At 41.2% G+C, this 14,183-nt stretch overlaps 1 protein-coding gene across 1 annotated transcript; it reads right to left on the bottom strand.

The window, feature by feature from the left end:
* Nucleotides 1-989: 989 nt before the first annotated feature.
* LOC121876801 (delta(7)-sterol 5(6)-desaturase erg32-like) lies at nucleotides 990-9,033 on the bottom strand. Its single transcript, XM_042382214.1, has 6 exons — nucleotides 8,709-9,033; nucleotides 3,588-3,805; nucleotides 2,754-3,002; nucleotides 2,243-2,426; nucleotides 1,667-1,839; nucleotides 990-1,447 (listed from the first exon to the last, which is right to left on the bottom strand). Exons 1-6 carry the CDS (start codon nucleotides 8,899-8,901, stop codon nucleotides 1,253-1,255), a joined length of 1,212 nt encoding a protein of 403 aa, XP_042238148.1. The 5' UTR covers nucleotides 8,902-9,033; the 3' UTR covers nucleotides 990-1,252.
* Between the last annotated feature and the right edge of the window lie 5,150 nt (nucleotides 9,034-14,183).

Raw genomic sequence — 14,183 nt, 5'->3', positions numbered from 1 at the left:
AACACTCAGACAAGAACGGACCACTAGGTCTTACTTTAAAAATAACAAAATAGATCTTCAATTAACATTCAATTTATACCTCCTTAGGGGAATTGTGATAGATGATTGACAATAAAGATGGCCACTTTACACAATTATTAATAGCACAGTGATATTAACAACTTCTCCTAGCGACTTGTGATTACGTCTCAAAGTGTGTTGACCTTCGAGATAAGACGAGACAAGTGATGGTCGTCACGAGGCCTATAATATACTGTAGACTCTATATTAAAGACCCCGCCTCCTACGACTTCCAGCAATAGAGAGAACATGAAGACTAGTTTATACTGTTGACAAGAAGTCCATTTAATACCAACAAAAAGATGAGGTGTTACGGTACAATGAACTACGAAGATAAACTTTAAACAAAGATATGAACTTAAAACATTCACAATAAAACGCGACTAGACTACTGTACGCTGTTCCTTCATCCTGGGGGCAGTGGGGTGACCTTGAGTCTGCGTGCTGTACTGAATATTTAGCAGATACTGTTATCTTTAACCTTACCTAAACCTACTTCACATTTATCTTGTATCTGTAGTTACATAAGCGATTATTTTCCTCGTATTTTCAAGTTCAAATAATGTGTCTGTACCCGCCGACTCGAGCACCACTTATTTATCTTATTTATTTACTACATTACAAACACTTCATATCTGTCTGTAAATTACTTAGCAACACTGACATGCATAAATTCCTGTCAGTTTTATACCTAATTTATAATAACATTTGATTTATTTTATGTTGGGAATACGATTTTTTTTTATAAAGATCTCGTGGCTGCGTCCGATCCTGCCAGTTGACCATCGGCAGGAACTATCACGTCTCCTTAAATATAGAAATTATCCAAGTGCAGGAGAAACTGACTCAGGGTTACATGACTTAGTGTACAATATAAACAATGCTCATTCCGTAAACAGTAGTTATAACTCAGGCCAAAATAAGGCTACTTCAAGAGTGTTATGATTATTGGTACATCCTTGTCATTGTAATCCAAGCATTAAACTTCAGGTGATTCCCATAAGTACTGTAAACAATGGCACATAAAGAGTCAGTTTAAAATTACATTATCCTCTTCTCCTTCTTCCTAGCCACGCAGGTCACGGTCAGGCCAGGAGACACAACCCAGGCTCAGACGACGTCCAAGGGAAGGAACCTCACCCGGAACATCCTTTACAGAGTAGATCCAAACGTCAACCAGGTGAGATGTGTTCTACGTAAGCTTGTGTTTGATCTCCTTCACCTGTTCATCTCGCACTGTTCCTCGGTATGCTAGGTGGTTCTCGTTCTCCCTCTCTCTTAGCTCGTCCTTCAGCTCGTCCTTGGAACAGTGAGTCAAGTCCTTACCCTTACCGTAGAAGATGTCCTCGCGGTATACCTTATTCTTCTGTCTGTAAGTCCCGTGAATCTGTGGAGGCCGATAGTCATGATAAGTTAGGTTGGGTTGAGATAGGGTTAGGTTAAGTTAGGTTAGGTTAGGTTAGGAGAGGCTAGATAGGCATAATGGCCCTGAATATTATAGCTTATTTAAGGATAATGCCGTAAAACAGAACATCCTTGGCTAAATATCTTTAACCCTTATCTGAACACCTTTGTGACTTATCTCAAGTAGTGGTGTTAAACTGACCTTATCCCAGAGTGCACAGTTGAAGCCAAAGTTGACGTGAAAGTACTGGTGGTGGTTATCGTGAAAGATGCAGTCGGGTTGCCAAGGCTGCCACCAGTAGGCCTTAAAGTTGATGCCTGAGTGGTCAATGATCCCGTGGTAGTATAAGTACATCAGCAACACCACGAACACCGCTGTGGGAGGCAAGGTAAAGGTGGTTAATGAGAGGTAGAGGTGGTTAATGAGAGGTAGAGGTGGTTAATGAGAGGTAGAGGTGGTTAATGAGAGGTAGAGGTGGTTAATGAGAGGTAAAGGTGGTTAATGAGAGGTAGATGTGGTCAATGAGAGGTAGAGGTGGTTAATGAGAGGTAGAGGTGGTTAATGAGAGGTAGAGGTGGTTAATGAGAGGTAGAGGTGGTTAATGAGAGGTAGAGGTGCGGGGTTATGTAGTTCCATTGGTTATATAATTATCAACTGCAGGGAGACAAATTATACAGAGAGAGAGAGAGAGAGAGAGAGAGAGAGAGAGAGAGAGAGAGAGAGGTGACAAATGGTAAACATAGAGACAGACAGACAGGGTGACAGAGATAAACTCACTCCAATGGACAGGGAAGATGACCATGGGACTGATAAGAACTAGTTGCATGTGCAGGAACTCAAAAGGGTGGATGGCAGTGACGCTGAAGGCTGTAGGCTGCTTGTACTTGTGATGTAGCTTGTGGAACTTCTTGTAGAGGAAGGGTAGATGGTACATGCGGTGGGTCCAGTAGGTAAGGTAATCCTGAATACAAATAGTAAACAAAATCATGTTAATATTTCATCAATTAGTCAACTTCCGGAAATTATTATTATTATTATTTTTTTTTTTAGAAATTACATAACGAGTCATTGAAACTAAAAACAAATATTTAAAATCGGAGGAAGAAGAATAAGAAGAAAAGGGCTGATAAGAAAAAGATAAGGCAAGAGATAGTGAGAAGAACAAGAACCAGAAAAAAAAAGATGAAGTTAGGAGGAGAAAGGAGGAACATAAGTATAGTAAGAAGAAGAAGGAAAGAGAGAAGGAAGTATAGAAACACGTAATAGTAGATATAACTAAACACATTACCTGCCAGACGAACACGACGGGCCAAGAAGCAAAGTACCACAACCATCCATACTCAGACACATCGTAGTAAATAGTAGACTTGCCGCCGTTCATGAGGTAGCAAGAGACCAGGGCTGAACACGTCGACCCCAGCAGTAGAGAGAAAGACCCCAGAAGGATCTCGTGACGCTCCAACTCCGGCGAGAGGAACTTATTTGGCTGACACTTCCATTCGATAGCTCGGCCACGTTGGCGTATGTAGTAATACCACTGTTAGGAAGGAAGAGTGTCATGTTAGCCAGATTTTGTACTTTTCACAATTTTTCAGTTTTTTTTTTCTTTTCGTTGAAGTCTTTCCTTACAAGTTCGCTCGTTAATGTACACTCTAAACTGACTGCCTGACTGACTGACTGACTTAATTCTATCTAGCTTGCGACATTTAAGATATCTTATTAATTTACGATCTAGGTTATGAGGGGTATAGAGAAGTCAGCATTAGATATATTGTGTAAGACGAAGATTGTGAAGTGAAGTTTGTAGGTTGGAGGTTAGGTTAAGTTACATTAGGTTAGTTATGTTAGGTTAGGTTAGGTTAATATTACGATGGTTAATCTTAAAGTTAAATAAGGTAAGGGGGGTTAGGTGAGATTAGGTTAATATTACGTTGGTTAATCTTAAAGTTAAATAAGGTAAGGGGGTTAGATTAGGTTAATATTACGTTGGTTAATCTTAAAGTTAAATAAGGTAAGGGGGGTTAGATTAGGTTAATATTACGTTGGTTAATCTTAAAGTTAAAGAGGTTAGGGGGCTAATCTTCAGGTGATCCAGAGATACAGCAGTGAAGTGAGGACTAACATGCAGGAACCCGCCGATGCCAAGGTAGAAGATATAGGAGATGGTAGTGGCGGCGACCCAGTAATACCCGAACCCCTGTAGCCTGTAGTCAGCCAGGTTGAAGCCCAGGAAGTCTGACGAGGTGGTGATGCTGGTGTTGGAGATACTACCTGACTCCTGCTGCTGCTCCCCGTACTGGAAGGCTTTGAGGAAGTGAACGAGGATGTGAAGCCACTCCCCTGCAACACGAGACAACCTGACGTCATAATGTCATCTAAGGTCAACTGTTGTTATTGTTATTGTTGTTATTATTATTATTTTTATTATTATTATCATTATTATTATTATTATTGTTGTTGTTATTGTTATTATTTGTATGGACAGCCCTGATAACACAGAGTTGTTGTGAGTGACGGCGATACGTGAAGGTGCTACACATTGAGTTGGAAATTTCCCTCGTCCACCGTGTGTGATTTAAGGTTTACAAACACACACACACACACACACACACACACACACACACACACACACACACACACATGTTTCCCAATGTGTCATACTGTGTTTCTTGTCCACTGTGGTAGAGCGGACGGGCGTATCTCTCACTACTGCAATACTGTATGTCAAGGGCTCGAGCCTCGGCCCAGACACGTGATAATATTCATCCTTAAATCTAATCTTCACGTTACTGCATTTACAAATTAATTACTAATATAAATATGAAGTGTCGTTCAATCTTATCCAGAAATATTAACCACAATGGTATTTTATATGTACTATTACCGTACTACATATTATATTCACCCTGTACTTTAGGTTTAAATGAATTATCGTTTTTTATTAAAATATTAAAAAAATAAATAAAAATGGGGAATATGGGGAAATTTTTGGCCTCTGGATTTGGGGAATTTTTGGCCTCTGGATTTGGGGAATTTTAGGCTGAGTGAGGGTGAGGAATCCCTAGTATGGCTCTTTTACGTAACACAGGACACAAGACACAGCTGTTACAGGGGCGTCCTCGATAACACCCACCACTACCGGACTGACGCTGGGATAAACAAGTGTTTGTCTGTCATCCTCCAGAGCCAAGTTGTTTTCGTCCTTGTGTTTAATTTATCTCCTGACATACACAAAAAAGGAACTTGTGATCTTTGTCAATATTTTGGGCTAATTTCATCTCTAAGTACCATTTGGCTGATCTAATTTCCTGGTGGGCTACATTTAGAGACTCTATTGTATATTACATAATCTACATAATGACCTGAGCTTCGGTATTTCCTCCACAATTGGTATTTCTTTTTTTTTTTCACAGGTGTTTCTACATCAGTGAATCATCCACCTGGTCTTGTTTCCTCTTCTTGTTTTCCGGGGTAAATATTCCTCTCCTCAAGGCTTTCCATCAAATCTTGCCTTGATTCGTCTGTCTGTCTGTCTGTCTCCTCTTTAACGATTTCCTCCCAGTTAATTGTCTGTAGTTTGTCCCTCATCAACTGGTAATCACCATGGTTAAAGTCATAGTATTTCTCCTCAATTATTTTTTCTCTTGACTATCAAAGACTGTATTCCATCATAGTATATAGTCGATGGTTAGCGTTAGTTTATCCCCGACGAGTTAGGTGAGTCTTATGTGCTGTTACCGCCCACAGGATGAGTATCGGGTGCACAATGAAATAGCCAATGTCCGCGGGAAGCAGTAAAGTGTAGGGTAGCAGCTGCATGGTGGTGGTGGTGGTGAGGGTGGTGGTGGCGGTGGTGATGGTGAGGGTGGTGTTGGTGTAGTGGTGGTGGTGGTGGTGATGAACAAAGGATTCACGGCTTCCTGTCTACCTAAGAAAGGTTCTCTACTTAGAATTGGGGCTCACCTGTCACATGTTCGTAACCTAACCTATAACTAACCGAACACTTTACTAACACGTTAACAACCTAACCTAACTTCAAAACTAACCTTACCATACCGAACACTACCCAAACCTAACCTAACCTAATGCTAACCCAACACAATACCAACCCGTAACACTAACCTAACCTAACCAAACTTCACCTCTTCTAATCCCCATAAATAGCGTTAGGGGGTTTATTCATCAGGTGAAATTAGCTGAGGGGGGAGCTAATCTAAAGCTATCACACTCAGCTATGACGGTCGAGTCGGTGTTTACCCCTACTCTAAGCGTCCCATCCGCTTTCTTTGCAGAGGCTTAGGTCCCTGGATCATAAAAGACTCCGGTACATAAGAGTCCGGTATACTTGAGTTCTCCTTGGCTGTGACCTTTGTTGACCTCTGACAGTGAATCACCAGCTGACCCTTATCCTCTGACATACTTCCACGCCCTTAATGCATGAGTCATAAAGGCAAGCATGAACTCCGCATGCTTCCCAGTTGGGCGCTGTAAATGCTTCTGCGCTTCACCTTGCACAGGATGTAAGGGGGTGCCCAATAAACTAGCCCCCTCCGGGGCAATCTGTAATCTGTATCTGACATACTTAGGTCAGCATTCGTTCAGATAAAAGTGATAAAGTGGATTTTTTATCACCTCAAGTGTACCCTTAATGTAAAGAAATGCTACCACTTGAAGATTAAACACCCCAGCTTATTTCACCTGAAGATTGAACCCCTGAAGTGGCCCCTTGAACCTCCTGGCAGGTTAAGTTAGGATACCCCCCTCCCTCCTCCCCTCTCACTCCCAGTCTCTTATTGCCCTACGTGACGAAGTGAGTGTTCTTAATTGTAAAAGGAGAAAGAAAAAACTCCTGCCTTAACTCATTCACCAACGAAAAAAAAATCCCGTGAAATTAGTAAAATACAAAACTATGTATCTATAGTGATCATATTAGCATCCTGTTTGTTTACTTCGGCAATGTGAGGTATCGTGTTCTTCCAAGATTAGGACTCTTTGAGTTGGCTAACGTATACGGGGTAAATATAACTGTGTTTGGACTTTATAGCTAGTAATAATCATTTACATGTTTCTTAAAGAAAGGGCATTTAAAGTTATACAGTTACACAAGATGTAAATTAAGTTTTGCGCAATTGAAGATAAAATATCAGACGTTTTCTGGGAAGTCCATGTGTGACTTGTCACGAGAGGACGTGAAGCCACGATCTTTGGCTTCATTTCCTGTGACGTCTTGTTGGCTTAGATAATACATTTTCAGTACAAGTTTACTTAAAACACCTAATTTTATGTATAGTATTGGTGCATTAAGGATTCCGGGTGTAAATTTTAACGTGGAGGGAATAGTCAAGACCAAATTAACTTCCCGACTCATATATTTAGACGAAAACCATTTATTTTATTTTTTTTACTTAAACCACAAGTTTGGGTTAAATTAGGTTAGCTTAGATTTGTATATGTTTTGGGTAAATAAGGTCCTGTATACGTGTCTAGCGATTGATTTTTGTAGATTTGGCTGAAGCAAATAATGGAGTACTTTGTGGTTGTTGATGGTACAGTACAGTTCACCTTACTTGCCTCAAATCCTCTGGTCAGATGTGTGTGTTACCCAGTATGACTCACATGGCAGGTCCCCCGGGTACTTCGGTTCCTTCCTTATACTAACACTGGACAATAAAAGTCCTAAGAAAGAGAAGGACCAACCGCCCGCCCGGCCGGCTAGGAGTGTAGTAATAATTTATAATAAAAACATAAGAGACAGGATCCCCAGCCAGACTAGTACACCCCGCCGGCACTGTACGTGGTGACCGTGGTTGAGGTGCAGTCTTTTATCTTTCACTTACTAGAAATATTCATCGTAAATACCTTGACCCCCGGGCCGCCATGCATCCAAGTCTTTGATATTGTTTGATTATCTGTCTGATTATTTTCACATGAAAGATACACACACACACACACACACACACACACACACACACACACACACACACACACACATTTACCCAGTACTAATCAACAGTGTGTAACAGAGACGTGACCGACCGTCCAAGCGGCTAACGAGAGATTAATGGCATGAAGAAAATAGTGCAAAAATAAAGTAAATGTTACGTGCTTGAAACAAAACATAACTGAATTACAATGTCCCTCATCTTCGTCAGCTCCTCTGGTCCTCTGCACATCACAATATTATCATCATATTTTCTCTCTTCAGGTGTAACTATAAACCTTTACATACTGACTATTTCATTCAGGACATCCTTAGTTGCCATAACACTACCCAATGTTATCCCAGATAGGTCAGGTTAGGCTCACACTAGGACAGGATGGGTTAGGTTAGGTTAGTACTGGTGCTATTCATTAACTGTTTTATTATATATATCTGATCATAGTTTGCTTTGTACACATGACTCCAAATTTTTTGTAAAGCTGGGAAATGTGGACTAAATTGTTGTCAATCAGCAATTATCCTTAAAAAAGGTCAATATAGACTGACCCATGACTTGGTAGAATTTATTTGGACAAATGGTTCAGTGGCAGCAGTGGGAACACGGCCACAGACAATTTTATTCTTGATGTTACGTCTCGAAGGTCTTCCTCAATAGAATAAAGTTGTTTCTCTGTCCCAGTCTTTCCTTTGCTGCCGCTTAACCATTTGACCCATAATGTTTGATAAATTAAATGGCCCTTGATGCCCTGATAGTGGTGCAGCGCTCTACAGGGACGTCCCTAACTAGCGGAAACGACAGGATTCATCTCGGTCATGGTCCAAGGTCCCCGGCTCTCAGCGACCATAACTTGAAACACGACTGAGTTTAGCGCGAACCTGTTCCTGAATATTGTCAAACATGAGTACACGAGTATATCACGTCATTCAGATCTTCGGTCCCGCTAGAACAGGACACACTCCAGCGAGGAGGTCACCACCCACCTGCCGATCCGGATTCGTTATTCATAAGTAGATTCAATTAACAATTCCTTAGAAACAGAACACCCCCCCCCCCCCAACTATTTTGATGATATCCTTCTTGTAAGGTAGAGCAGCGGTGACGAAGTGGATACAGAGATCGCCACCTGTCCCAAGAATTGCTGGTTCGATCCCTGGACACCACCTCTCCAGTCATCTGTAAATGAATACCTAACTTTACAGTTTAGATAAATGAATCGGTCGAGTACAGTGCCGGCCGTGTTAGACTTGAAGTACTCAGATGCAGACAAATGGTTCACTACACACACACACGCTATTCCTTACCTCTAATTGTGGATCCCAGGATAAACACGGCTACACTGGCAATGAAAGTTCCCACGAAGTTAGGCAACCTGTTCCAATACTTTTCTAACGTGTCGCTGTATTTCTCCGCCCAGGTCACCGCCATAGGATCGTTGGGTATCCTGGAAACCATACCGGGAGATGTCTCTTGTGTAGATTTAGTCTCGTGGTCCATGATGGCGAGTTTTTATTGTACTTGTGATAATTGGCAGGTGTGTTTACGTTCTGGTGAGTAGGGTCATGGGGCCACTGGTGCAGGGCGAGAGATGTTCTCACCACGCCACACTGACCCTCACTGAGCCACCCAGCCACTGCCAGGCGTCCTCATCCTTTATCTTGTTATGTAATTACTCTTCTCCTAAAGTGTAAATAAACAACATCTTCTTCACGGATTTCGTTTTGATTACTGTTTTTACTTTCAAATCTTTGGTTAAATCGTTACGCTGTTTGTCAGTATTCGCGCACCTGTACTCTTTACTACACATACACTGAACTAACGTTACTATCTGTACATTTCACTATTAATTGACAGAAACCAAATACCCTCTTTATTATAATTAGGACCTGAACTACATACACGAACACTGATTTATATGTAATAGGTTTTCGCTGAATGTCAAGAGGCGACAGAAGAGTGTGTATATATTCTCGTATAGGTATTAAAGCGTGGGTTGGTGCAGCCGTTATATCCAGTTGCAGAAAATTCCAATAAGTTAATGCGAAGACTTATGGGGCCGGGGGAGGTGGGGGAGGAGTTTCGACGATGCACTTGTTTTCTGATGGGATTTTAGTTCATTTGGAATAGTGTGGTGGGAATTTGTCCTGTAAAAATCGTCTTTATTGTAATATTCCTGTATGTATGTATTTATATCTGATCCTGTACTAATATTGCACTACAAGGATTCCCCAGCACGAAGGGAAAGCATTCGCTAGGACAGCTGTGATGGGACTGTGGGGTACGAGATGTTTGGTTCACACTCAGGATGGGTTGGAGAAAGGAAACTCACAATGTGCTCTGTGTATACATGTTGTATTGAATGTACAATGCAGCTTAGTGGCTGGTGCTGGGAGGAGGCAGCATGGTTACAAGCGTGAGTAGGGAGAGCTGGTTGGTGAAGATGCTCAGAGGAGGACCAGCTTGTGGGTCGCCATGCTCCCCGGCGGGAGCGAGGGCCGCCAGGCAGGAGGATGAGGAGGTGTTGCTTGCTGGTTGGTGTAGGTAGAAAAGAGGCAGGTCACCACGAGGTCAAGTCTTATATAGCGGAGGTAGGCTTGGCTTAATAGTTGACCTCCGTGATGTATGGCGGCGCTGGTTGACCTAAGCCACGAGGCATACACTGGGGAATTCGCGGGGTCGGCTAGCCAGCGACAAACAGCGTTTGTAGGGGAGGAATCCACTACAGGACCATCTGTCCATTCTCCTCAAATCCGTCTCTGAGGTCTTGTAGTCATCGATGACGTCATGACGTGTTGTGTCAAGCACCACCAGAACAAACATACAGAAATAGTTCTTCACACAGAGGCTGGGAGACCTATGGGACAATCTATCACCTTAAGCTGTGGAATAGAGACAGTCATTCAATCAGAGTACCGTGTTCATGTGTGAGGGCTGGCGACCACAGTCCTCCACGCTAAACGTTCTCTGGTACTAGGCTTCTAAATAGCTCAACAACAATGGAGGTACACAGGCCACTGACCTCCTTCCCTCGTCATGGCCACCTCCAGTAAGTGGCCATTAGGTAAATACATAGACAGACAGACAGACAGGTGTTGAATTTTCCTCCCATGTCTTGCTGAATTTAGCAACGACACGAAGTTGGCTGAAAAAATTAAGGTAAAATTGAACTGAGACTCCCTGGAGGATCTTGGGGTAAATATCTTGGATCTCGTGTTGGGGCGAAGACAATAATAATAATAACAACAACAATAATAATAATAAGATGCAGTAGTAAAATTATTATACTCGTGCATATCATATCAACATTACATACAGTTAAAATAACAGATCATTGACCTGCAAGTCTCGTCCTTCTTACGTGCTCTTAATTAATTAGTCTCTGGCACTTACCAAGTGACACTGATCTTTATACAGTATATTGTTAGGGTGAACGGCCATCTAGGAATTATAGTCAGAACGACCATTTCGTTATTTAGATAGACTATTTTGTTATATAGAGTGGCCATTTTGTTATATAGAGTGGCCATTTTGGATCACCTGAAGAATCGTCACCCCAGAGCTTGGCAGGGTGACCATTCTTCAGGTGGGGTCAGTACCTTCCATGGTGGTTAATCTTCAGGCCTAAGCTAACCTAACCTACCCATTGTAATATGCATCGTGTATTTTGGAATATTAAGTAAACTATTTTGTATTTAGCAGTGTGCATTTTGCCATATTATCTATATTATGGGATGGGGTGGTGATTCTTCAGGTGGGAGAACCTGGGGTGACGATTCTTTAGGTGATCCGCCATTTTGTAATTTAGAGCTGCCATTTTGTTATTTAGAGTGGCCATTTGTTTTTTTGAAGTGGCCATTTGGTTTTTAAAGTGGCCATTTGGTTTTTAAAGTGGCCATTTTGATGTTAAGAGCAGCCACTTTGATATGCTAAGTACGGCCATTTTGAATATGTTGCAAAAAGCAGCCATAAGAATTTTTGGGACTTATTGTAAACCTATTTGGGGATTTTGTTTAGGGGTTAACCAGTGCAGTTGGCGGGTGTTCCGGTCTCCCTGGGCTTTCCCTTATAATGTGAGTTACACAGATACACAAGAAAGTATCTTTACAATTTTATGTTAGATAATACGACAAAGGATCGATGATTTTGACAACCCTACCGAGACAACAGGAGTCACAGTGTTTATTTTGGGGGGGGGCGTAAACTACCTCAGGGTGACGTTGTTGTGTTGACGGCTGCTTCTACACCTGCAGGACTGTCACGGGGCAAACCACTGCTATTAAATCTAGAACAATAGTATTACTTATTTTAGATAATATTAGTGATTTGTGGATCAGTTGAAGATTAAGCACCCCAGATTATATCATCACCTGAAGATAAACCATCATAACACTAAACTGTCTCCGTGATATGTTGTGAAATGGTTATCAGGGGAGATAAAATGTGGAGTGAGATAAGGATCAGGTGAGATGGTTATCACTCACAAGCTGACGCCACTGGGCAAGGGTTACTTGAGGGGACTCAGCAACAGAGAGATATGAAGTGTTATAAGAAGAGACAAGTAGTTTGGGGGGCCCTTAGAGAGAGAGAGAGAGAGAGAGAGAGAGAGAGAGAGAGAGAGAGAGAGAGAGGACTATTAGGTGCTCGCTCGTCAACAATATGTAGTTCACTTCTCACCAGTCATATGATCACTGCCGGTACTTGATCTATCTATCTATCTATCTATCTATCTATCTATCTATCTTTTCATGATTATCACTAGTGTAGAGTGACCAGTGTAAGATAGATAGATATTTACTTATACATTAAAATCATCGTATAAGTTAACATTATGCTTAGGCAAGAATTGACCGAGCAGGAGTACTGACTCGCCTAGGTCATGAAGGGTAGTTACTAACTGACTACTTGGAGGGTATCTTTATATCTTGTTGGGGCAGAGGTAGAGGACTATTACATCAGCCGTCTGGTCTGGAGGGGGGCGGGGGGGGTAGAGGACTATTACATCAGCCGTCTGGTCTGGAGGGGGGCGGGGGTCCAATACCCGCCAGACCTTGAGGTTTGTTTTTATTAATCACTGAGGTTCTCTTTCTAATAGGTGATTGATCCTTAGTTGATTCCTACTTCACTTTATCCTCTTCGCCACTGATCGTTCCTAACTCTCTCGGGCTGTCGGTCACCTCTGTGCAAAGGCGGGTCGAGGAGGGGTGGTTCCTAAGGGGTCCGAACCGCCCTTTCCATCACAAAATTCCATTACTTTTCTTTAATGCAGTATTGTACAGGCATTATTGTTTAATAAAAAGTAATTACTATTGCCTTCAGAATATCTCTTAATATTAAGTACACATGGCCTTAAAAATTTCCTTAAAAATATCCATCATATTGATCAAATTTAAAAGAAAATATCTGGTGAGACTTACATTCCCCCCACCGACAACTTCTTGGACTGGACTCCCCCTCCCCCCTTTTTTTTTATTCCTTCATCCGCCACGTCTCTGTTACACACTGTTGGCAAGTACTGTCTCCTGAATGTATCTGTACCTGCGCTGGTGTTGGTCAGGAAATGGAGACTTTAGCAGTTATTTTGCTTTTAAATTTTTCGAATATGGTGAGTATTTTTCAAGATGGCGGCTATTATTTAAGATGGTGGCTATTATTCAAGATGGCGGCTATTATTTAAGATGGTGGCTATTACATAAGATGGTGGCTATTATATAAGATGGTGGATATTTTTCAAGATGGTGGCTATTATATAAGATGGCGGCTATTATATAAGATGGTGGATATTTTTCAAGATGGCGGCTATTATATAAGATGGTGGCTATTATATAAGATGGTGGCTATTATATAAGATGGTGGATATTTTTCAAGATGGCGGCTATTATATAAGATGGTGGCTATTATATAAGATGGTGGCTATTATATAAGATGGTGGATATTTTTCAAGATGGCGGCTATTATTTAAGATGGTGGCTATTATATAAGATGGTGGCTATTATATAAGATGGTGGATATTTTTCAAGATGGCGGCTATTATTTAAGATGGTGGCTATTATATAAGATGGTGGCTATTATATAAGATGGTGGATATTTTTCAAGATGGTGGCTATTATTTAAGATGGTGGCTATTATTTAAGATGGTGGCTATTATTTAAGATGGCGGCTATTATATAAGATGGTGGCTATTATTTAAGATGGCGGCTATTACATAAGATGGTGGATATTATTCAAGATGGTGGCTATTATTTAAGATGGTGGCTATTATTTAAGATGGTGGCTATTATTTAAGATGGCGGCTATTATTTAAGATGGTGTTATATAAGATGGTGGCTATTGTTGAATGGCGTAAATGATGGTGGATATTATTCAAGATGGTGGCTATTATAAAATGGCGGCTGTTGTTTTGAAGACTATATATGAAGGTATATTATTTGAAGGTATGATGGCGGCTATTACGTAAGATGGTATTACGTAGATGGTGTATATTATTCAAGATGGTGGCTATTACATAAAATGGCGGCTATTGTTTTTAAGATGGCGCTATTATTTAAGATGCGGCTATTACATAAGATGGTGGCTATTATTCAAGATGGTGGCTATTATATAAGATGGTGGCTATTATTCACGATGGTGGCTATTATATAAGATGGTGGCTATTACATAAGATGGTGGCTATTACATAAGATGGTGGATATTATTCAAGATGGTGGCTATTACATAAAATGGCGGCTATTGTTCAAGATGGCGGCTATTATTTAAGATGGCGGCTATTACATAAGATGGTG

The sequence above is a fragment of the Homarus americanus genome, unplaced genomic scaffold (genome assembly GCF_018991925.1).
Source record: "Homarus americanus isolate GMGI-L3 unplaced genomic scaffold, GMGI_Hamer_2.0 scaffold50281, whole genome shotgun sequence".
In the NCBI taxonomy this organism is placed as follows: Eukaryota; Metazoa; Arthropoda; class Malacostraca; order Decapoda; family Nephropidae; genus Homarus; species Homarus americanus.
This window is presented reverse-complemented; position numbering and strand designations above follow the sequence as displayed.